The sequence below is a fragment of the Salvelinus alpinus genome, chromosome 23, assembly GCF_045679555.1.
Source record: "Salvelinus alpinus chromosome 23, SLU_Salpinus.1, whole genome shotgun sequence".
NCBI lineage: Eukaryota > Metazoa > Chordata > Actinopteri > Salmoniformes > Salmonidae > Salvelinus > Salvelinus alpinus.
This window is the reverse complement of record NC_092108.1, coordinates 19,569,612-19,592,860: the sequence shown is the minus strand read 5'-3', so window position 1 is coordinate 19,592,860 and position 23,249 is coordinate 19,569,612. Positions and strand designations below refer to the sequence as shown.

At 41.5% G+C, this 23,249-nt stretch overlaps 1 protein-coding gene and 2 long non-coding RNA genes across 5 annotated transcripts; 1 reads left to right on the top strand and 2 right to left on the bottom strand.

The window, feature by feature from the left end:
• Positions 1-1,681: 1,681 nt before the first annotated feature.
• Positions 1,682-7,729, top strand: ltb4r2b (leukotriene B4 receptor 2b). 2 transcript variants are annotated; one of them, XM_071361380.1, is made up of 5 exons: positions 1,682-1,908; positions 5,728-6,317; positions 6,676-6,876; positions 6,997-7,040; positions 7,169-7,729. In XM_071361380.1, the coding sequence occupies exons 2-5, from the start codon at positions 5,745-5,747 to the stop codon at positions 7,422-7,424; spliced, it is 1,074 nt and encodes a 357-aa protein (XP_071217481.1). In that variant the 5' UTR covers positions 1,682-1,908; positions 5,728-5,744; the 3' UTR covers positions 7,425-7,729. The 2 variants fall into 2 exon arrangements, with proteins under 2 accessions (XP_071217481.1, XP_071217480.1); XM_071361379.1 differs by having other exon boundaries at positions 1,683-1,908; positions 5,728-6,350.
• Positions 7,730-7,764: 35 nt separating this feature from the next.
• Positions 7,765-16,252, bottom strand: LOC139550462 (uncharacterized). Of its 2 annotated transcripts, XR_011670047.1 has the most exons (4): positions 14,714-16,252; positions 14,347-14,484; positions 13,990-14,049; positions 7,765-12,089 (listed from the first exon to the last, which is right to left on the bottom strand). It is a non-coding gene; the product is annotated as an uncharacterized lncRNA (long non-coding RNA). The 2 variants fall into 2 exon arrangements; XR_011670046.1 differs by having other exon boundaries at positions 13,990-14,484.
• A 5,187-nt stretch (positions 16,253-21,439) lies between these two features.
• Positions 21,440-22,941, bottom strand: LOC139550459 (uncharacterized). Its single transcript, XR_011670045.1, has 3 exons — positions 22,533-22,941; positions 21,846-21,885; positions 21,440-21,661 (listed from the first exon to the last, which is right to left on the bottom strand). It is a non-coding gene; the product is annotated as an uncharacterized lncRNA (long non-coding RNA).
• Between the last annotated feature and the right edge of the window lie 308 nt (positions 22,942-23,249).

The following is a 23,249-nucleotide window of genomic DNA, read 5'->3' as shown; positions in this document are numbered from 1 at the left end:
ACCTAAATAAACATGCTCTCTCCCTCCCTCAATCCCTCTCTTTCCCTAGCCCCCCCCCCCTCTCTCTCTCACCCCCTCCTCCAGTTCTCACAATCATCATGTTATACTGGAGCTGGATGCTTTTTTTCTCTCACTTTCTATCTTTCATACTTTCATGATTATATTTGGTAAATCTTTATGCGCAATCAAGATTGACTAAAGACCGCTCATTATTTAGGGTAAAATATAGTTTATATTGTGGGGGATTGGGATTTATTCTAAAGGATTGTAGAATTATCTCGCCTTCATAAGGCAAGAGATAAAAAATAGTTTTTGGGAGTTTATATAATCAGTAGGGTTTTATTTGGGAGGCATATGAGTGTTACAAATGAAACGGATGCTAATGTGGGTCAAATCCTCAGGCTGGGTTTCAGTTGCTGTTGGATGTCAACGGTTGAATGTCAAATTCATTGACAGAGGAAGGAGGATATAACAATGTGGATATCTTGCCACCATGTGGTAGAAAGGTGGAACAGTCTTTCCACAGTGTAGGAGATGATGGTGTAAATGCCTCAGTTTCCAACATATTACTACATTATCTGAAGGAACATTTTGAACGCAGTGAACATTTCAGACAAAATAACTCTCATCATATGTCCAGTATCTCCAAACACCAGTGGGAAGCATTTATGATAATATTTTAATATTTCAACTTACAGAGGAAATAGGCATACAGGTGATAACGACAGAGATGAAAGGACTGAACTAAAACCAGAGGAAGATAAGAACTGGATGGATGTTTTGGTGGCTGGGTGTATGTGTTAGACGGGAACTGAATAAAGATATCACATGTGTGTGATGCTAAGGACAATGCTTTTATACGCCTGGACAAGGGAGTATCAATTTTCACTCACTTCTCACCTTGCCCTCTCTGCGTCCTGTTTTTACCTCGTGCCCCAAACCCAGAAAATAATCAACATTCCCGCGTGAGTGTCAGTGAGCGAGTGTGTGCAAATCAAAGTTTATCGGTCTTGTACACAGATTTGCAGTAAAATCTAGCAAAACAATACACACATAATCCCTTTTTTTTTAATAAATGTTTTTTTTATACACAATGCCGGAATATATATATATATATACATATACACCGTTCAAAAGTTTGGGGTCACTTAGAAAGTTCCTTGTTTTTGAATGAGAAGCACATCTGGATAAGAGCGTCTGCTAAATGACTTAAATGTAAATGTAAATGTAAATGTTGAATCAACGTGGAGAACTGATTGGATTTGCAAAAGTAATCAACTTAAGGGCATTTCGTATTTTTAACCTAAACCCAATGACATGGTGACATTTTTTGTTGACTTCACGTTGAATTCACGTTAGTTGACAACTCAACCAAATGTAAATCAAATCTAGACATTGAACTGATGTCTGTGCCCAGTTGGCAGACACAATGCGTGCCTGACTACCTCTAAAGGTGGTCAGGAAGATCACAATCAGATCACAATGTGTCTTTTAATCTTCTACACCTGTCTAATAATGTGGGTACAATCAGAATATTGTCAAGATCAGAACAAAAGGGGGAAGGTTAGCACCAGGTATAAACACCGCTGTGGAGGGTGTGTGTGTGAAAGAGAGTGAGAGGTTGGAGACTAAAGGAAGGCCACACCTCTCTCGCCCCTCAGAGCATGTTACAGCTTGTGGGGCAGCACATTTATTAGACACAGTAGCAGGGAAAGACAGGTGAAACAAGCAGTTGTAAAGAAAAAAATTGAATGAGAGAGGGAGTTGGATACAAGCTGTCAGAAAAGAGAAACAGAGAGTATAGATAAACACAAAACTATTCCCACCATATGGTTACACACCCTACTCAGATCCATTGCTCTTCGTCACCCTCTTCGTCATCCTCTGAAGTCTTGATTGTGTAGTAAGGTGAGTGGATGCAAATATCCTGAACTTTTCCCTGGGACATACTCTATTCTCATTTTCTGTCTCTCTCTCTTTCTCTTTCGTTCTCTCTTTCTCTTTAGCTCTCTCTTTCTCTCTTCCTTTCTCTCTCTCTCCCTCCCAATCTCATAATCTTTCCTAATCTCATAATCATTCCTAATCTCAATCATTCCTAATTCATTTCCAATGTTCTTTCCATTCCTTTCCAAAACTCTGAATTTCTTAACTATTTTCCTCATATATTTTCCAATTCCATTCTCTTCCCTCTATCTTGTTCCCCTCTCGTCTCCATGTGTTGATGAGTGAATCCTTTCTCTGGTGGTTCTGTGTGTTCCTTGCTGTTGACGTAACTCTGCCTTGATTCTTATGTTGACACATCTATAAACTGATCTAAGGTCAGTTGAAATAAACAAAACCTGCTGTAATGTCAGTCTGTAAAGTAGCGTTTATCTTATGTTTTCACACTGCCAAATAAGGGATGTATTCTTTCTAGGAATTCAACCAGTATAAATACAATTACATTGACATTATGTACACCTGCTCTTTCCATGACATGGACAGACCAGGTGAATCCAGATGAAAGCTATGATCCCTTATTGATGTCACTTGTTAAATCCACTTAAATCAGTGTAGATGAAGGGGAGGAGACAGTCTAAAGAAGGATTTTTAATTCTTGAGACAATTGAGACAAGGATTGTGTATGTTTGCCATTTAGAGGGTGAATGAGCAAGACAAAATATTAGGTGTTCCAGATGTTTTCTACACTCAGTGTATAATACAATGCACTTTCCACTGCTGTTCAGCTTTTTTCTTTGTCAAAATAACTGCACAAGTGGAAAATTGTTGCCCTGTTCATAGCCTGATTGACAAAATTTCCACTTCTGTGAACCATTATTTGGTGTCCTTCCTCTTCATAGCTTTACAGACGGATAGAAATAAAAATTACAGTACGGAGGAAGACAACCATAATGCCTGTGATGATAAGAGGAAATTATTGTGGCAATGTGGAGTACAGAGAGAGATACAGAGAGAGAGCAGGAGGGAGGAAATCAAGAGAAGTCTATGACTATCGAAGTGGAGTCTTTTAAAGGCGCAGCGTTAATATTTGGCATGTTTTAGCATGCCATCTCTGTGTTGTGACAGTATACTGTTGGCCAGGAGGGCTAATGTGAATATGTGCCTGCCTGCGTCAGTGGCAAAATGTTTTATGTGTGCTGCAAACACATTGTCTACCGCAAAGATACAACAGTGAGTGAGGGTTGAGCGACATGTAGCCCCAACCTCAAATATAATTATATCCCAAAGCTATTTCTATCAGTGTAAACATGGCCTTGGATGCCCATGCTTCACTCAGGTCAATGAGGTGAGATTTGGAAGGATGGACTCGCGAAACTAGTGTAAACCATATGCAAAACAATCCACCTAATTTTGAGTTGGTGACAGTTCAGTGATACGCTACATGCATGACCAAAAGTATGTGGACAACCTGCTCGTCGAACAACTAATTGCAAAATCATGTGCATTCATATGGAGTTGGTTCCCCCTTTGCTGCTATAACAGCCTCCACTCTTCTGGATGTTGGAACATTGCTGCGGGGACATGCTTCAATTCAGCCACAAGAGCATTAGTGAGGTCGGACACTGATGTTGAGCGATTAGGCTTGGCTCGGAGTCTGCGTTCCAATTCATCCCAAAGGTGTTTGATAGGGTTAAGGTCAGGGATCTGTGCTGGCCAGTCAAGTTATTCCACACCGATCTCGACAAACCATTTCTGTATGCCCCTTGCTTTGTGCATGGGGACATTGTCATTTCAATAATGGAAAAATGTATGTAAAAAATGTATCACTAGCCACTTTAAACAATGCCACTTAATATAATGTTTACATACCCTACATTACTCATCTCATATGTATATACTGTACTCTATACCATCTACTGCATCTTGCCTATGCTTTTCTGTACCATCACTCATTCATCCCTTTACACTTGTGTGTATAAGGTAGTTGTTGTGAAATTGTTAGGTTAGATTACTCGTTGGTTATTACTGCATTGTCGGAACTAGAAGCACAAGCATTTCGCTACACTCGCATTAACATCTGCTAACCATGTGTATGTGACAAATAAAATTTGATGTTGAAACAGTAAAGCTGGCAACTGTTCCCTAAATGGTTGCCAGCTGCACCAATGTGTCAGAGAAAACACAGTCCAACTGACAACCGAGTCAGCTTGCAGGCACCCGGCCCGCCACAAGGACTCATTAGAGCACAATGAGCCAAGGAAATCCCGCCGGCCAACCCCTCCCGTAACCTGGACAACAGTGGGCCAATTGTGCCCTTGCGGCTCCCGGTCACGGCCGGCTGTGACACAGCCTGGGATAGAACCCAAGGCTGTAGTGGCACCTCAGCACTGCGATGCAGTGCCTTAGACCACTGTGCCACTCGGGAGGCCCTTTCCTGTTGCACATGGTGATCTTAGGCTTGTGTGCGGCTGCTCGGCCGTGGAAATCCATTTCATGAAGCTCCCGACGAACAGTTCTTGTGCTGACGTTGCTTCCAGAGGCAGTTTGGAACTCGGTAGTAAGTGTTGCAACCGAGGAAAGACGATTTTTACGCGTTACACACTTCAGCACTCGGTGGTCCTGTTCTGTGAGCTTGTGTGGCCCACCACTTCGTGGCTGAGCCATTGTTGCTCCTAAATGTTTGCAATTCACAATAACAGCACTTACAGTTGACCGGGGCAGCTCTAGCAGGGCAGAAATTTAACAAACTGACTTGTTGGAAAGGTGGCATCCTATGACGGTGTCACATTGAAAGTCACTGAGCTCTTCAGTAAGGCCATTCTACTGCCAATGTTTGTCTATGACGATTTTATGGCTGTGTGCTCAATTTTATACACCTGTCAGCAATGGGTGTGTCTGAAATTCAGTAATTTGAAGGGGTGTCCACATAGTTTTGTATATATAGTGTACTTCCCAAACATATGTCTCTTTCTCTCTACCCTCGTTTACACCTTGCGCTAACGTGAGTTTTGTGAGATCTGATCAATATGATCCGATCCCTATCTGATCAAGGTTTGTCGCGTCTACACGTTCTATTAAAATGTGTCTCTTATCCTTCCACTGTGTCAGCACTAAGTTGGTGCCTCCCTGTATGGAAATGATTTGACAGATATTCTTTTAAAATAATCAGAGTTTATTTAAGACAATGATACCATAAATCATTGGTGCTACCCGTGTCAATGATTTCAGAGTGGTGATTATAATGATGATTTAAATGGTTTCACCATCCAGGTCTGTTTACACTCGATTGATATCCAGACACAATGCGTGCCTGATCACAATCAGATCACAATGTGTCTTTTAATTGTCTACACCTGTCTAAAAATGTAGCCTGGGCACAATCAGAATGTAGAAAAGATCAAGACAAAGGGCACATGTTAGCAACAGGTATAAACGGTGCTCTTGTTTTGTCCTTTACCTCAGAGCTAATAACCGTACACATGGCCAATGACATTGATTTCCTCCTTTTTTCTGACTCGTCCAGCTCCTTCCTTAACTTCTTTAATCACACAGAGATTGAAGATGATAGACAGCACCTTGAGCCCTCAACATTTACATCAATCATAAGTTCTTAGCTTAGCTTCAATAATTAAAATGTTTACTGATATCTGTGTTTTATGTAGGTCATACTCTTGGTCAATGACCCAAGCTCAGTGCTACTTTTCAACTTTTCAAATTGAAGGTTGATAAAACACAGTAGCCATCAGAGTCCATGGATAACTCTGTCTTTCTCCCTCTCTCCCTCAGAGCCGATAACCCTCACTATGGCTAAGAATGGCAGTTCCCTCCTCCATTATCTCAACAAGTCCACTTCCACCTCTATCCTCTTCACCAAAGACACTGTTGAGGATTCCAGCATCGTGAGTAACGACGCCACCACAGCCATAGGAGCCCTCATATTGGGCCTGGTCTTCCTCCTCGGCGTCCCCGGAAACCTTTTCATCATTTGGAGCATCCTGGCACGTGCCCGCCGACGCTCCGTTACCACCCTCCTCATCCTCAACCTCGCGTGCGCCGACGGCTTTCTCATGTGCCTCACCATCTTCTTCATAATTTATCTGGCCAGGCAGAACTGGGACTTTGGCGACCTCATGTGCAAGGGGCTGTTTTACCTGTGCAACACTAACATGTATGCCTCCATCTTCCTCATCACGCTGATGAGCCTGCACAGGCTAGTTGCAGTGGTGTGGCCCCATCGAGTGGCGGCCCTGGCCAGCAAGAAGATGGTGGTGCGGGCAATAGCTGTGCTCTGGGCCCTAGTGTTCTCAATTTCTATCCCTGCTCTGGTGTTCAGGCAGGTGAGGTATGATCATGATGAACAGAACAACACCCGCCAGGTGTGTGCCTCAAATCACTCCCGGTCTCGATATGTAAGTTCAAGAGATAAGTGAATATTAAGTTAATAATGAAGTTAGTTAATGAAGTTAATGAAGATACATTATATATTTTTTCTGGTTTAAGTATATAGTTATTCAGGATTAGGAAGAGGTTTACATGTTGATACAGGTACAGTCATTATATGACTACTAAAATCACAGGAGCCTCCCTTTCTTCCTGACATCATAAATCCTAACTAATCTTACATTTTAGCTTGAGATCTTGGTATGACAGACCCATTCATGTTTAAATAAGCCTGGTATTGCACCATGTCATTACATGTGTGCAGTTTATCATTACATAATTTCTCATGTTCAGGTGGTGTACCAGTACACCTTTGAGACAGTAGTGGGATTCCTGGTTCCGTACGGGGTTATAGTGAGCAGCTACGTCTGCATCCTGAGACGCCTCAGACAGACCAAGTTCCGTCGTAAGGTCCGCAGTGAGAAACTCATCCTGGCCATCGTTGTGATGTTTGGCATCTTCTGGTTGCCATATCACCTCATTAACATAATACAGGTGTGTGTGATCATATGATATTGTTTATCTTGCAATTTCACTCAGAGTGTGGAGTGTAGCATAGAAAGTTAAACTATTTTACAGTGAAGGAATGATTGTACGTTTTTTTTTCTCTCCTAGGTGGTGGCTGAACAGTTTGAAGACAGCTCACCAACGAAAAAGAGGTATGTGCCAACCAACCCAACATCTTTCCCCTCCATTTAACTAAAGTAAAATGTAACATAAGCACCAACACCCATACAGTAAGAAAAGGACTGGAACGGCAACATGAACTCTATCCCTCTCTCTGCAGACTCGATATGGTATGGCAGCACAGTCGTGCTGTGACCTCCGCTCTGGCCTTCATCAGCAGCTGTGCTAACCCTATTCTCTACACCTTCGCTGGAAAATCCTACATCAGAGAGGACGGCATTGCCTTCATGGCTCGGCTCTTTGAGGGGACATCTCTGGACACTGGAATAAAGAAGGGAATTGGACTAAAAGATGCGTTGTCTTTCAGCAGCACTGGTGGCAATGCTGTGAAGAACGAAAAACAGATACTTGTGTAGAGTTGCATTGCACATGCTATCCACTCATCATGACGATGCACTGCTGCACACAGACTGCTTCGAAACCTTTACCTGTCCATATGGGCCCATCTGAAAGAATCCCTACAATATTCAGTGGACCTCGTGTTAGACAAGTTTCTCACTAGACCCAAATTCACTGCCACTAATTTTTGTAAATGTGCGCCCAAAAAACAAAATACTTTTAATACACTGCTTGTACTGCTTGAATGTTTGTTGAATCGCATGTTGTAAATACCACTTATAATACTGGGGAATATTGTGATTAAAAGAATTGTGGAAAATAATTAATAATTTGAGTTTTGAATATGTAAACTCAACTTCAGGTTATAATTACCTAACCAAACAAATAAAATTTTAATGGTCACATACACGTGATTAGCAGATTTTATTGCGGGTGTAGCGAAATGCTTGTGCTTCTAGCTTCGTCAGTGCAGTAATATCTAACAAGTAATATTTAACAAATTACACAACATATACCCAATACACACAAATCTAAGTAGGAATGAATTAAGACTATTGACACGAGAATTTTCAATCCCAATGATTATAACTAACAATTATTTAAGCTTTGACCAATCCCCGAGGTTTGTAAGACCCTGGGTTTAATAATAATTAGGCAAAGACTCAGCTTCTGCAAAAGGTCCGTACGGTTTATTCAGAGAACGTTCTGAAGTCCAAAATACAAAGACATGTCATTTTATAACTCTCACCTCACACAAACAGTAGGTGGGCTGTATCTCTGCCCACCGTCCACATTCCTCGTATATCACTACCAAGCTGGCAGTTCCATACCATTCCCTCCCTCCCGAGATTAGAGGGACCTTGACAGTGTCTCTTTCCTGTCGTAAGTTTTTCAAAGTTCTAACCAGGTCAGGTTTAATTGTCCTCTGTGTTTTCTTAGACACACACACACATTTCTCTCCCTTGTCTCGACCAAACCTTATTGGACTTTAGTCTAATTATTCTTAATACATTTTACTTTACATAGTCTAATAATTACGTTAGTCTAATTATTCTTATACATGTTACATAATCCAATAATTACGTTTCAGGGTGGAATTCTTTAGTCATTACCTTAAACATATAAATTCCCTTATCAACTATATACATGTATGGACGAGCGATGTCAGAGCGGAAAGGACTAAGATACAGTAGAATAGTATAGAATACAGTATAGGGAGAGGTGCATATGAGATGAGTAATGCAAGATATGTAAACATTAAGTGACTAAGATACCGTGACTAATATGTAAACTTCATTAAGTGATCAAGATACCGTAGAAGTATAGAAAACAGTATCAGATGAGTAATGCCAGATATGTAAACATTATTAAAGTGACTAGAACCGTTAGAATCAGAGGACTCAAATAATACTGTGTAGAAAAGTTTAGGGAGGAAGTGGGTAAAATTGACTGGTCACCTGTGCTAGATAGTGTAGGGGTAGACAATGCCTGGGAAGCCTTTAAATGTAGATTCCTTTATGTGGTGAATGTGATGGCTCCCATTAGACGGGTCAGGGTAAAGCAGAGATCTAGCCCTTGGTTTAATCATGAGATTCTAGAATCTATCCAAGCAAGGAATAAGGCCTTAAAGAAATCTAAGAACTCTCAAGAGCAGCATGATTTTGTCCTATATAAACATCACAGAAATGAAGCACAGAGCAGGATGGATGAAGCTAAGAGGGGTTACTTTGCTGAGAAAATAATTGAAAACAACAATGACCCTAAAAAGCTTTGGAAATCATTTAAGGAACTAGGCTGTAGTAGTACTACCAAAAACAAACTAAACAGTATTGGACTGAACAGGGGAGATGGTATATGAAAAGGCAGAGGTTGCCAATGAATTCAAATCTTGTTTTACTTCTGTTGCCAGCAAGCTGGTTAGCAAGCTACCCACCAGTTCTGGTTTGTATGGAAGCAACGGAGTCAAGAAGTATTATGTAGAGTTAGGGGTTCAGTCAAACTCTTTTTCTTTTGCAAAGGTAGCAACTGCCAAAATAGTCAGTATGCTGGCAGAGCTTAAATGCTCAAAAGCCACAGGCCTGGATAATATTCCTGCAAGGTTTCTAATAGATTCTGCTGAGCAAATTGGCCCTGGTATTACGCATATTGTTCATCTCTCTCTTGAACAAGGCACCTTATACCTCTGTATAAGAAGGGGATAAAGTCTGACCCTGGGAATTATAGGCCTGTATCTATCCTCTGTGTAACATCAAAGATCCCGGAGAGAATTGTACATGAGCAAATGTATGAATATGTTAACAAACAGGGTCTAATGTATGATTTTCAGTCGGGTTTTAGAAAAACATACTCCACTGATTCATGTCTACTTTACTTGACTGACTTCATCAGGAAAGAGATTGATGAGGGAAATCTGTGTGGAATGGTACTGCTTGACCTACAGAAGGCCTTTGATACAGTTAACCACTGTCTCCTAATATCCAAACTGGAGGCACTGGGGTTAAGCAGTATCCCTATAGGCTGGGTAAAGTCCTATTTATCAGGAAGGGAGCAAGTAGTAGAGGTTAATGGTTCACTGTCTCAGGCAAAACCAATGAGTTGTGGCGTTCCGCAGGGGAGCGTGCTTGGGCCTCTGCTGTTTTTATTGTATATTAATGATATGAAAGATGCTTATTCTTGCCGTCTTTTTCTTTATGCGGATGACTCTACACTTCTGGTGTCTCACAAGAGTAAAACTATGTTGGAGAGCATACTTAGCACAGAGCTTACTAACATTAGCAAATGGCTTGGAGATAATAAGTTCTCTGCACTTAGGGAAAACTGAAGCAATTATTTTTGGATCCAGGCCTAAATTGTGTAGGTTGTCTGAAATCAGAGTGGAGTTAGTGGGTGAGGTGCTGACTACTAAAACCTCTGTTAGCTACTTGGGATGTATCCTTGATGGAAGCTTGGGAGGTGTGAGCATGACCAATAAGGTGCTAGGGAAGGTTCATGCCAGGATTAAGTTTTTGGCTAGAAAGTCCAAGCTGCTTGATAAGGACTCCATGAAAGTGCTAGCTACTGCCCTCATTCAATGCCATTTTGACTATGCTAGTACTTCCTGGTTTGGGGGCTTATCTAAACTTATGAAGGGGAAGCTCCAGATACCCCAGAATAAGTTGATCAGGGTAGTTTTGAAGGTGAGTCCACGTACTCACATAGGCAGGAGCTGCTTTCAGGAACTAAACTGGCTGCCTGTTGAGGCTAGGGTGTCCCAGATTAGACTAGGTTTGGTTTACAGGAGTATTTATGGTCCTGCACCCAGATATTTAAGTGATTACTTTCCTCGTGTTAGGGATGCACACAATCACAGCACCAGATCAGGTGTTGCTAATGTGTGCTTATACAGGTTCAGGAGTAATGCTGGGAATGCTGGAGCCTCAGAATGGAATGAGTTGCCTCTGCCTATAAAAACAATGTCCTCTCTGGACAGCTTTAAAAATAAAGTAAAATATGTTTGATGTCCTCTGTGCCCATATGAATAACCCATATGATGTAACTGGAATGATGAGATAGATGTTCTTCTTTTATGTTTTTGTTTTATTATTTCACTGCCGTACTGTGTTCGATCTTGTATAGCCATCTTGTCTCAAGAGGACCACAATGGAAATAAGTCCCAGACTTTATTGTGTGTTATCCTCGATGATTTTATTCATGTGCATGTATGGCTTTTAAGTTTTATGTGTGCTTGTTTTTTTTAAATGGTCGAATTAATAAACTAAACTAAACTAGTGTTCCATTCTTTAAAGTGGCCAGAGATTTATAGTCTATGCCTATAGGCAGCAGCCTCTAATGTGCTAGTGGCCATGAGATAGAAGCTGTTTTTCAGTCTCTCGGTTCCAGCTTTGATGCACCTGTACTGACCTCACCTTCTGGATGATAGCGGGGTGAACAGGCAGTGGCTCGGGTGGTTGATGTCCTTGATGATATTTTTGGCCTTCCTGTGACATCGGGTGCTGTACAGTACGTGTCATGGAGGGTGGGTAGAGTGCCCCCGGTAATGCGTTGGGCAGACCGCACCACCCTCTGGAGAGCCTTGCAGTTGCGGGCGGTGCAGTTGCCGTACCAGGCTGTGATACAGCCTGACAGGATGCTTTCAATTGTGCATCTGTAAAAGTTTGTGAGGGTTTTAGGTGACAAGACTAATTTCTTTAGCCTCCTGAGGTTGAAGAGGCTCTGTTGCGCCTTCTTCACCTTACTGTCTGTGTGGGTGGTCCATTTCAGTTTGTCAATGATGTGTACGCCAAGGAACTTGAAGCTTTCCACCTTCTCCACTGCGGTCCCATCGATGCAGCTAGGGGGTGCACCCACGATCATCTCCATTGTTTTATTGATGTTGAGTGAGAGGTTGTTTTCTAGACACCACACTCCCAGAGCCCTCACTTCCTCCCTGTAGGCTGTCTCATCATCGTTGGTAATTAAGCCTACTAGTGTTGTGTCATCTGCAAACTTGATGATTGAGTTGGAGGCATGCTTGGCCACGCAGTCATGGGTGAACAGGGAGTACAGGAGTGGGCTGAGCACACACCCTTATGGTGCCCCAGTGTTGAGGATCAGCGGAGTGGAGGTGATGTTTCCTACCTTCACCACCCAGATGAGGCCTGTCAGGAAGTCCAGGATCCAGTTGCACAGGGTGGGGTTCAGACCTAGGGTTTCGAGCTTAATGATGAGCTTGCAGGGTACTATGGTGTTGAATGCTGAGCTATAGTCAATAAACAGCATTCTTACATACAGTGGGGAGAACAAGTATTTGATACACTGCCGATTTTGCAGGTTTTCCTACTTACAAAGCATGTAGAGGTCTGTAATTTTTATCATAGGTACACTTCAACTGTGAGAGACGGAATCTAAAACAAAAATCCAGAAAATCACATTGTGTGATTTTTAAATAATTAATTTGCATTTTATTGCATGACATAAGTATTTGATACATCAGAAAAGCAGAACTTAATATTTGGTACAGAAACCTTTGTTTGCAATTACAGAGCTCATACGTTTCCTGTAGTTCTTGACCATGTTTGCACACACTGCAGCAGGGATTTTGGCCCACTCCTCCATACAGACCTTCCCCAGATCCTTCAGGTTTCGGGGCTGTCGCTGGGCAATACGGACTTTCAGCTCCCTCCAAAGATTTTCTATTGGGTTCAGGTCTGGAGACTGGCTAGACCACTCCAGGACCTTGAGATGCTTCTTACGGAGCCACTCCTTAGTTGCCCTGGCTGTGTGTTTCGTTTCGTTGTCATGCTGGAAGACCCAGCCACGACCCATCTTCAATGCTCTTACTGAGGGAAGGAGGTTGTTGGCCAAGATCTTGCGATACATGGCCCCATCCATCCTCCCCTCAATACGGTGCATTCGTCCTGACCCCTTTGCAGAAAAGCATCCCCAAAGAATGATGTTTCCACCTCCATGCTTCACGGTTGGGATGGGTTCTTGGGGTTGTACTCATCATCCTTCTTCCTCCAAACACGGCGAGTGGAGTTTAGACCAAAAAGCTCTATTTTTGTCTCATCAGACCACACGACCTTTTCCTATTCCTCCTCTGGATCATCCAGATGGTCATTGGCAAACTTCAGACGGGCCTGGACATGCGCTGGCTTGAGCAGGGGGACCTTGCATGCGCTGCAGGATTTTAATCCATGATGGCGTAGTGTGTTACTAATGGTTTTCTTTGAGACTGTGGTCCCAGCTCTCTTCAGGTCATTGACCAGGTCCTGCTGTGTAGTTCTGGGCTGATCCCTCACCTTCCTCATGATCATTGATGCCCCACGAGGTGAGATCTTGCATGGAGCTCCAGACCGAGGGTGATTGACCGTCATCTTGAACTTCTTCCATTTTCTAATAATTGCGCCAACAGTTGTTGCCTTCTCACCAAGCTGCTTGCCTATTGTCCTGTAGCCCATCCCAGCCTTGTGCAGGTCTACAATTTTATCCCTGATGTCCTTACACAGCTCTCTGGTCTTGGCCATTGTGGAGAGGTTGGAGTCTGTTTGATTGAGTGTGTGGACAGGTGTCTTTTATACAGGTAACGAGTTCAAACAGGTGCAGTTAATACAGGTAATGAGTGGAGAACAGGAGGGCTTCTTAAAGAAAAACTAACAGGTCTGTGAGAGCCGGAATTCTTACTGGTTGGTAGGTGATCAAATACTTATGTCATGTAATAAAATGCAAATTAATTACTTAAAAATCATACAATGTGATTTTCTGGATTTTTGTTTTAGATTTCGTCTCTCACAGTTGAAGTGTACCTATGATAAAAATTACAGACCTCTACATGCTTTGTAAGTAGGAAAACCTGCAAAATCGGCAGTGTATCAAATACTTGTTCTCCCCACTGTAGGTATTCCTCTTGTCCAGATGGGATAGGGCAGTGTTCAGAGTGATGGTGATTGCATCGTCTGTGGATCTATTGGGGCGGTAAGCAAATTGAAGTGTGTCTAGGGTGGCAGGTAAGGTAGAGGTGATATGATCCTTAACTAGTCTCTCAAAGCACTTCATGATGACAGAGGTGAGTGCTACGGGGCGATAGTCATTAAGTTCAGTTACCTTTGCCTTCTTGGGTACTGGAACAATGGTGGTCATCTTGAAGCATGTGGGGACAGCAGACTGGGATAGGGAGAGATTGAATATGCCCGTAAACACACCAAAAATAACAATTGTGCCCAATCATTTATAAAAGGTTTCTCCTTCTCTAACAATACTGTACCACAGTGCATCTTGCTGTTGGAGACATTTTACGGTATTGAAGAAATCTTACCATCTACTGGTGAGGTAACTCTAGCACAAGTTACATTCACACTGTTTAAAATGTAAGATCAGATAGATTCAGAAAATACCCAAAATACAATGAAATAAATGCAACTGTATTTTATGATAGACTAAAGTGAGTCTTTAGTCCTTTACCGTGTCCTGTTGGAGAACTGTTTGAAGGTGTTACACAGCCTTTGTTGGTGGCTGAACACATCCTCACTAAGATGGAGTGTTTGCTTTGTTTCTCCAGTGGAAGATCCTCCTCTGGTGATGACATGGAAGCTTGTGGCACTTTGTGGGGTGGTAGGGACAAAAGACATGAACATGATTTTGTGTTCATCAAACATATTCCCCTCCAACTATTCTATTTACTGTAATGACTATCTAATGTTGTGGCACTGGAAATACGATAAAATCCCAACAACATTGTTGATTGGAAGATTAATATACTCTAAACATTTTTCATTCTATTTAGATAGTTGAACATAACCCCATAGCAGAAGGTTATGTATGGACTTACGTATGCAATAGTCATCCTCATGGGGAATCCTAGCCTGGTCTTGTTTTAACTCTGAGGCCTTGCTGTTGTGGTTGCTCTTCCTGGAGTGCTAATTGGAGCACCACACAAAAAAAGATCATGTTAACAGACATTGTTAGTGCATTTCTTCAACTACTTCTATAACACTTCACATGGTTTCTCACTGAAAACTGAGATATTATATTGTCATTATTTGAATAGGATATTGTATGGTAACTGCCAGAAGAACAGCATATACAGGTACATGATAAACAGTTAAATTATATACAGTTGAAGTCAGAAGTTTACATACACCTTAGCCAAATACATTTAAACTCAGTTTTTCACAATTCCTGACATTTAATCCTAGTAGAAATTTCCTGTCTTAGGTCAGTTAGGATGAACACTTTATTTTAAGAATGTGAAATGTCAGAATAATAGTAGAGAGAATTATTTATTTCGGGTTTTATTTCTTTCATCAGAAGTTTACATACACTCAATTAGTATTTGGAGGCATTGTCTTTAAATTGTTTAACTTAGGTCAAACGTTTCAGGTAGCCTTCCTTATGCTTCTGTGGCAGACCAGGGGGTTTGGTCAAAACGTTTACACAGATCAGACATGGACAGAGTAGGATTTGCTCGGTTTCAAGGGTGTTTATTTGAATAATAAACCAAAAGAAAATAATAGGTCTCCCCCATGAGACCCTCTCCGGGATACTGTCTTCTGTGCTCCGGGTCTTGCTGTATCCTGTGGGGAACAAAACTGAGCTCCCTCCTTTTATCTCTGGAACTATTCACCAACTATGCGGGATCAACCTTTCTTCCCCCAGTCCCTTCTCCCATGTGCTGCCCTTCCGGCAGCTTTATGGGAATTGTCCAGCTGGTGATCAATCAGCCCTTGATTACTCACAAACCACAATTAGCCCCAATTAGTCCTGGCCCAGAGAGCCCGTCGAGAACTGGCACGTCCAGAAGAAGGAGCCATCGCCTTGTGATGTAGACTCCGTCTGTCACCAGGCCTCGACGAGTCTCCCTCTGGTGGCTGACCTGCTGTACGCCACACTTCCCACAATAAGTTCGGTGAATTTTGGCCCATTCCTCCTGACAAAGCTGGTGTAACTGAGTCAGGTTTGTAGGCCTCCTTGCTCGCACACACTTTTTCAGTTCTGCCCAAAATTTTCTATAGGATTGAGGTCAGGACTTGACTTTGTTGTCCTTAAGCCATTTTGCCACAACTTTGGAAGTATGCTTGGGGTCATTGTTCATTTGGAAACCCCATTTGCGACCAAGCTTTAACTTCCTGACTGATGTCTTGAGATGTTGATTCAATATGTCCACATAATTTTCCTTGCTCATGATGCCATCTATTTTGTGAAGTGCACCAGTCCCTAGCAAAGCAACCCCACAACATGATGCTGCCATCCTCGTTCTTCACGGTTGGGATGGTGTTCTTCGGCTTGCAAGCCTCCCCCTTTTTCCTCCAAACATAATAATGGTCATTATGGACAAACAGTTCTATTTTTGTTTCATCAGACCAGAGGACATTTCTCCAAAAGTACAATCTTTGGCTTTTTTATGGCGGTTTTGGGCCAGTGGCTTCTTCCTTGCTGAGCGTCCTTTCAGGTTATGTTAATATAGGACTTGTTTTACTGTGGATATAGATACTTTTGTACCTGTTTCCTCCAGCATCTTCACAATGTCCTTTGCTGTTGTTCTGGGATTGATTTGCACTTTTCGCACCAAAGTACGTTCATCTCTAGGAGACAGAACGCGTCTCTTTCCTGAGCGGTATGACGGCTGCGTGGTCCCATGGTGTTTATACTTGCATACTATTGTTTGTACAGATGAACGTGGTACCGTCAGGCGTGTGGAAATTGCTCTAAAGGATGAACCAGACTTGTGGAGGCCCACAATTTTTTTCTGAGGTCTTGGCTGATTTCTTTTGATTTTCCCATGATGTCAAGCAAAGAGGCACAGAGTTTGAAGGTAGGTGTTGGAATTACATCCACATGTACACCTCCAATTGACTCAAATGATGTCAATTAGCCTATCAGAAGCTTCTAAAGCTAAACGAGTTTTAATGACTCCAGCCTAAGTGTATGTAAACTTCCGACTTCAACTGTATGTAATAGCGATATTTCAGCTTTAACTTTGATATTTTGTCTACCTGAGAGATGATCCTGAAGTTGATATTTGACAGGAAGCTGAACTTCCCTTTGCCTTTCCAGACAGCCTTAGCCTGAGGAAGACAGGTATTACTCTGTTTCTCAACCTCAGACTCAGTGGGGAGAACAGTTGAGATGTCCACCTCTCTGTCATGGATGCTGGCCCCATCTTCAGATGTTCCTTAGTGCCCAATGTACTCTGTCTGCATTACTGAATCAGAAAACTGAGAGAAGTTGTCCATGACTTGATGGACCATAACCTTTGTAAACAGATTCACAGCATTGTCGTATATCTGTGAAGAGCTGTCAGAGACTGCATATCTTCCAGAAGAAATGTAGTTATGAAAGTTAAATCAGTAAGGCTGGTCTGAATGGATCATCACTTGTAATTAATCTAGTAAACTCATAATTCACATCGCTTCCTATCTCACTCATCGGCATTATAGGCATTTACACTGAACAAAAATATAAACTCAACATACAAACATTTCTAAGATTTTACTGAGTTACAGTTCATATTTGTAAATCAGTCAATTTAAATAAATTAGGCCCTAATCTATGGATTTTATGATTTATTCATAATTTCACTGTTCGCACTGTAGACATTCTAATAAAAGCAATCAGCATTCAATCAAGTTGTCTCCTCGATATTTCTCCTATTATTCTTAATCAACTGACTTGCCTAGTTAAATAAAGGTTAAATAAATAAAGTAAACAAATGATCCAGCCAGTTCAGCATCACCACCGGCACCTCTACTAGGTAGTATTTTTTTTGAGCAAGAAGTTGACTCTCAAGAGTTAAATGGACTTGACATGGGTAGAGTCATTGTGGGAGTTAATTCTGACTTGTGTAAGCCCCGCGCTATACTCAAGTATGTGGGCATACTGCAGTGACGTCTAAAATGCTTAGAATTAATTAGCACCTTGCAGAGTGCTGTCCGTTTCACCTCCATAGATAGTAGGCTACTTGGCTGCTACGTTGTGCTTGACACTTTTTTTCTCAATGTGTTACGGTACCTCAGAGACCACCCCGATACCCCCCCGTTTTTATTTTTAATAAACCTGTTTTCACTGTGTCATTATGGGGTATTGCATGTAGATTGATGAGGAACATTTATTTAATCAATTTTAGAATAAGATAACAAAATGTGGAAAAAGTCAATGGGTCTGAATACTATCCTGAATGCACTGTATTCGTTAAGGACTGGGGAGTTTTTCAGAATAAAAAAGAAGCAGAACAGAGGCACAGGCAGAATCCTTGAGGAAAACCTGGTTCAGTCTACTTTCCACCAGACATCGGGAGATGAATTCAACTTTCAGCAGTACAATAACCTAAAACACAAGGACAAATCTACGCTGGAATTGCTTACCAAGACAGTGAATGTTCCTGAGTGGTCGATTTACAATTTTTCAAATGGGCAAATGTTTCACAATCCAGTTGTGGAAAGAGACTTAACCAGAAAGACAACCAGCTGTAATTGCTGCCAAAGATGATTCTAACATGTATTGATTGACTCGGGGGGTTGAATAGTGTTTATTTTTTATTTAAAAAAAATAAATGTATAAAAATGCCTTCCACTTTCAGATGAAAGTATTTTGTGTATAGATCGTTGACAAAAAAATACAATGAAATCCATTTTTATCGTACTTTGTAACACAGCAAAATGTGGAAAAAGTAAAAGGGTGTGAATACTTTCTGAAGGCACAGTATACATAGTGGCTGTAGAATTAACACATTGCCGAGAGGAGTGGTCTGGAGAAGCACTTGTTGGCTTAGTTGAGTCTTTCTGGGTACGTCTAAGAGATTTGCACAATATGCACATTCAAATTTTTTTAATTCTTCAAGATCTGTCAAATTGGTTGTTGATCACTGGACAGCCATTTTCAAGTCTTGCAATAGATTTTAAATCCGACTTGAGTCAAAACTGTAACTAGGCCACTCAGGAACATTCAATGTCGTCTTGGTAAGCAGACTTTAACATCTCTGCTCTACCAGGGGTCGGGGGAGTACAGGGAGGGGGCGGTTAGGTCAGGTAGAGCACTAGAGCAGCGGCGGTGTCTGAGGACAGGGCAGCTGGTGGATGCTCTGCGTCTTCTGGACATTGTGATTGATAGATAAGACTATGAATGACTTTTAGATGGGACGGGGTCCCTTTTATATGGCTATAGGGGGGTCTGGTGATGCCATAGCAGCGATAAATTATGCCGTAATTAGGCTATTGATGAGTTTAAAATTTAGAAAACTCATTTTTTCAGTGACAACATAGCAACCTATAGTAACGTTGCTATTCCGAACACAAAAATAAACAATACTAAACACAGCGGAATAGCCTGTAAAGTGGCCTACAAGATGTAAGAGGACTTACGTGCTTCTTTTGAGCCTAAAATGAAGAAAATCAGCACAGAATGGTAGAAGTAGAATATCAGAACATTTAGCTTATTATAATATAGATAGGCTATAAGTTTGACATAACATAGGATAATGTCAAGAGTCAAACATTAAAGGTAAATCTATAATACCGTAAACATCAGCTGAGGGTCCACGGCTACAATTGTGCAAATTTTTTCTTAATTTTAGGATCAAAATAATTGTGCCAACAGCCATTTAGATATTCTGCGGTGTTTCGCATTTATATTAATTCTCCCGTTTGTGCTTGGAATTACTATGGGAAATTCAGAAGTCATAATGCAAATGTAAACATTTGTCGGACAATTTTGAATCTGTGGATTACTATATGAACTATTATTCCTTTTAAACTTTTACGTCGTTAAAAAGAATAGTGCCATCTGGCGGCCAATCGGGCTAGTGCCACCAGTGGATTCAAAATGAGCACCCTTACATTTATTTAGCCCACATGACTCCCGTTGCATTTGCAAACAACTTAAACATAGGGTGACAGTGAGCAAAAGAACCATAGATGGGAAGTTAATGGTTTATTAAAAGGTATAAATAATTTTTTTGTGCAGTCCTCAGATTGAAATAGCATTGAATCAAATCATTCATCGACCATTGGACGGGGTGCCGCAATTACAAAATAACACGGGTACGACGCAAAAATGTTGCTAACTGGTTTTTAAAAGCAATAAGTAACCTCAGGGGTTTGTGGTATATGACTAATATATCACAGCTCCAGGTCATTTCCACATAATACATTGGGGGCGATGAAACGGACGGAGCACAGTCATTTTCAAAGGAGGGAAGTGAAGTGGAGACTGCTGTGCAACGCGAGAATAGAGGGCGGGACCAATGTTGGGGACGCTTAAGTCTATGCAAATATTCCAGTGACTTCGCAGCCCTATTGACCAACAGAAAGCGTTATAGCTTCCAGACCCTATTAGATAGGCTAGGTATCAGTAGCCTACTAGCTAGTGTAGCACATGGGGATGTGAGAAACGTACTGCCCGATCTGTCCCCACTTGCACTACCCAATATTTTTCGCGTGGCGCCAACTGGTAATAGACGCTTCAGGTCGGTCACGTGTGCTAGCAATGCAGAGGTCACGCCGAATTGGAAGTGGTACTCCCTAAACAAGCAGCGTGGCGTCCTCTACACTAGCACCCACGAAGACGGAACTATCGTGGTTACTTGATCTTGTGGAGATTGGGGGCCGTTCGAACATTCTATAGAAGCAGCACTCGCCTAGCCACGCCCTCGTGGGGTTGCTAGACATTTACAGCTAGTCAGCCAATCCAGTAATTTTTGGTCACTAACGTCATGGCGCGGTTTTTTTTTAAATTCACCCTTGAGTGAATTTAAATTGTTCAAACATTAACACATCGATCACAGCTAGGTCGCGCAAATGGTACGTACCACGCAGCAACTGGAAGTACGCGAAAACTCCAAATTCACCATCGGCTACCATTTATGTCAAGCCTTCAACGCATACATTGGATTATCGAACGAATGCACCACACCGTACGCACTGCAAATCAAACGCAGCGTTTCTTTGTAAATTATATTCTGGCGCACCAAAATGCAATGGTGCGGTTGGTGTGTTCGAAGCGTAAGGCCAACACACCTGAAGTCAAATCATTCAATTACATAGCATATATTACAAGATTTTAGAGAATCTAAAGCAAGCATACTTCTAATGCAGTCACATTTGCTCCTGAGTGACACAGCAGTCTAACGCAATGCATCGCTGGAGTCACCACCACTACTTTATCGCAAGCCGTGATCGAGTCCCAATTGGCCCAGCGTCGCCCGGGTTAAACCGTCATTGCGAATTTTAATGTTCTTAACTGACTTGCTTAGTTAAATTAATTCATTGGACCACGCAGTTTAAATTCTTCACCACTTGTCCATGTCTGCTAGACGAAAGTAGGCGTAAAGTTGAGCGACTTTTTAAAAAGGCATTATTACACCTGATTCAGAGGGATTGGGTTAAAGGCAGAAGACATATTTCAGTTGAACGCATCGTTGCATAACCGACTAGGTATCCCTTTCCCCCCAGAAAGAGAACATATACCTAGACTTTATGCCTTTACTGATGACAGCTGAAGTAAAGGATGTAATAACACTTACAACTGCCAATGACATTACATAAATTATAAACAACAAGAGTTATCATTCACTGCATTTATTGAACACTTTCAACCAAAAGTCACATTTTGTACAATTTTGAACCAGTTCGACAGTGCCTCAGAAAAAACGTATCTGATTAGCGCCTGTAGAGTACATAGTCAATAGATATACATACATTTGACCTCAAACTAGATTACAGATCTGAAGAGCCAGGGGTTGAATGGAAGCGCTGATCATACCTACAATGGCAGTTCACATTACCTAGAGGTGGACAGATGGGAAAGTTAGTACAACACAGAATAAAGAGATTCTTCAACTACCCCTTAATTTACTCAGCGCATGTGTATAATCACTAGGATTCAGGTGAAACACGGATCATGCAACAAACTCATCATAGTAAGGTTACTGAAATGCTAGTTTCATGAGCAGAAAATCTGATAATTACCCGATTTTCCAGCACAGCAAGGATTTTGAGCCTAGATTCTCTAAAGTGACAAACAAACACGAGTCAGTTACCTATAGTCACATTGTTAGAAGCGTTAAACGTAGACATTCAGTCAACCCAGTCAGTGCAGTGATATTATAATCACGAGGTTCAGCTGAAACACGGACTCACATGCAAATCATCATTTTGGGTTTGACGATAACGTTACAACATTTGCAAGTGGTCACAGGTAAGTAAGGTTAGCGATGTAATATCTTCGGCCCAGGTAGCAAGCCAAATGTCTAGTCCTCGGAGCCAAATTCCCTCAAAGAATAACGACGGTGCCTCAGACAAAACACATCTGGCTAGCGGCTGTACAGTACATACCCAACACCTTACTATTCGAGGGCCTAGGGCCCTCGAATTCGTGGTTAAAAATAACTTTTAGTTAGGCCCAATCCGCACACGTAAAAAGTTAGGAAAATACTTATGAGATGTTTACCGTAGGCAAGGCCTTTGAATGGTCGGTTTATTAAACCAACTTGAATTAAACTAAAATGTATCAAGATATTTTAGGCTGGCCTAAAGCTAGCCTAGCAAGCTAGCCACCAAGACGACTTAACAGCCAACTGCTAGAAAATAACCCAAAACTGAGTTAGAATCAAATATTATCTAATAAAAATAGTTATAAAAAAAGAACTAACTTACTCTCAAAATGTATCAATTGGTAGCTTATGGCGAAATCTTCCACATGTGTTGATTTCCACTTGCCTTGTCTTAAATAACATCCCTCCAACCGCAGTAGGTGAGAAAGACTGATTGAGGGGACTGGGGGCGTATTTATCTGTTTTACCAAACCACGTGTTGTTGTGGGAAACGCGCATGTTGCTTCCGGATGTGGTATCTCCCCCTAAGACACGTCTTTGTTTTAGTTCCGCGTGGAACGAATCAACGCTGTACACTTTAAGCCGCGAAAGATCAATCCCGAGTTTGACTAGATGTAATATAGAAATTGTCATGGTTCGCTATAATTTCCCCCTTCAATCTGGATATCTGAGAATACAACAAGTCACACTTTCTCAGAGAAAACAATTGACCCGTGTGCAGTGCTTGACTTGGGCAGGAACTCACCGGATGCTTGAGCTCATGTGCCTCTTTAAGAGCATTAGCTCAAAAGTATAATGGAGCTCCTGAACCTTAATGTAAACAATACCGGCACCCAAAATGAGTACCTAGTTCAGTCCAAATCAATAATTTGGGATCAAACTATTATGTTATAATAAAAAACAAAATGTTGTTATCATAACAAACATTTGTTCCATTAATCTGATATTGATTTATAAAGGCCAATTGACTCACAAACCAATAACTGGCTGATAACTGATCTGGTATATCCATATTTTCTAAACATACATTTTAAAATAC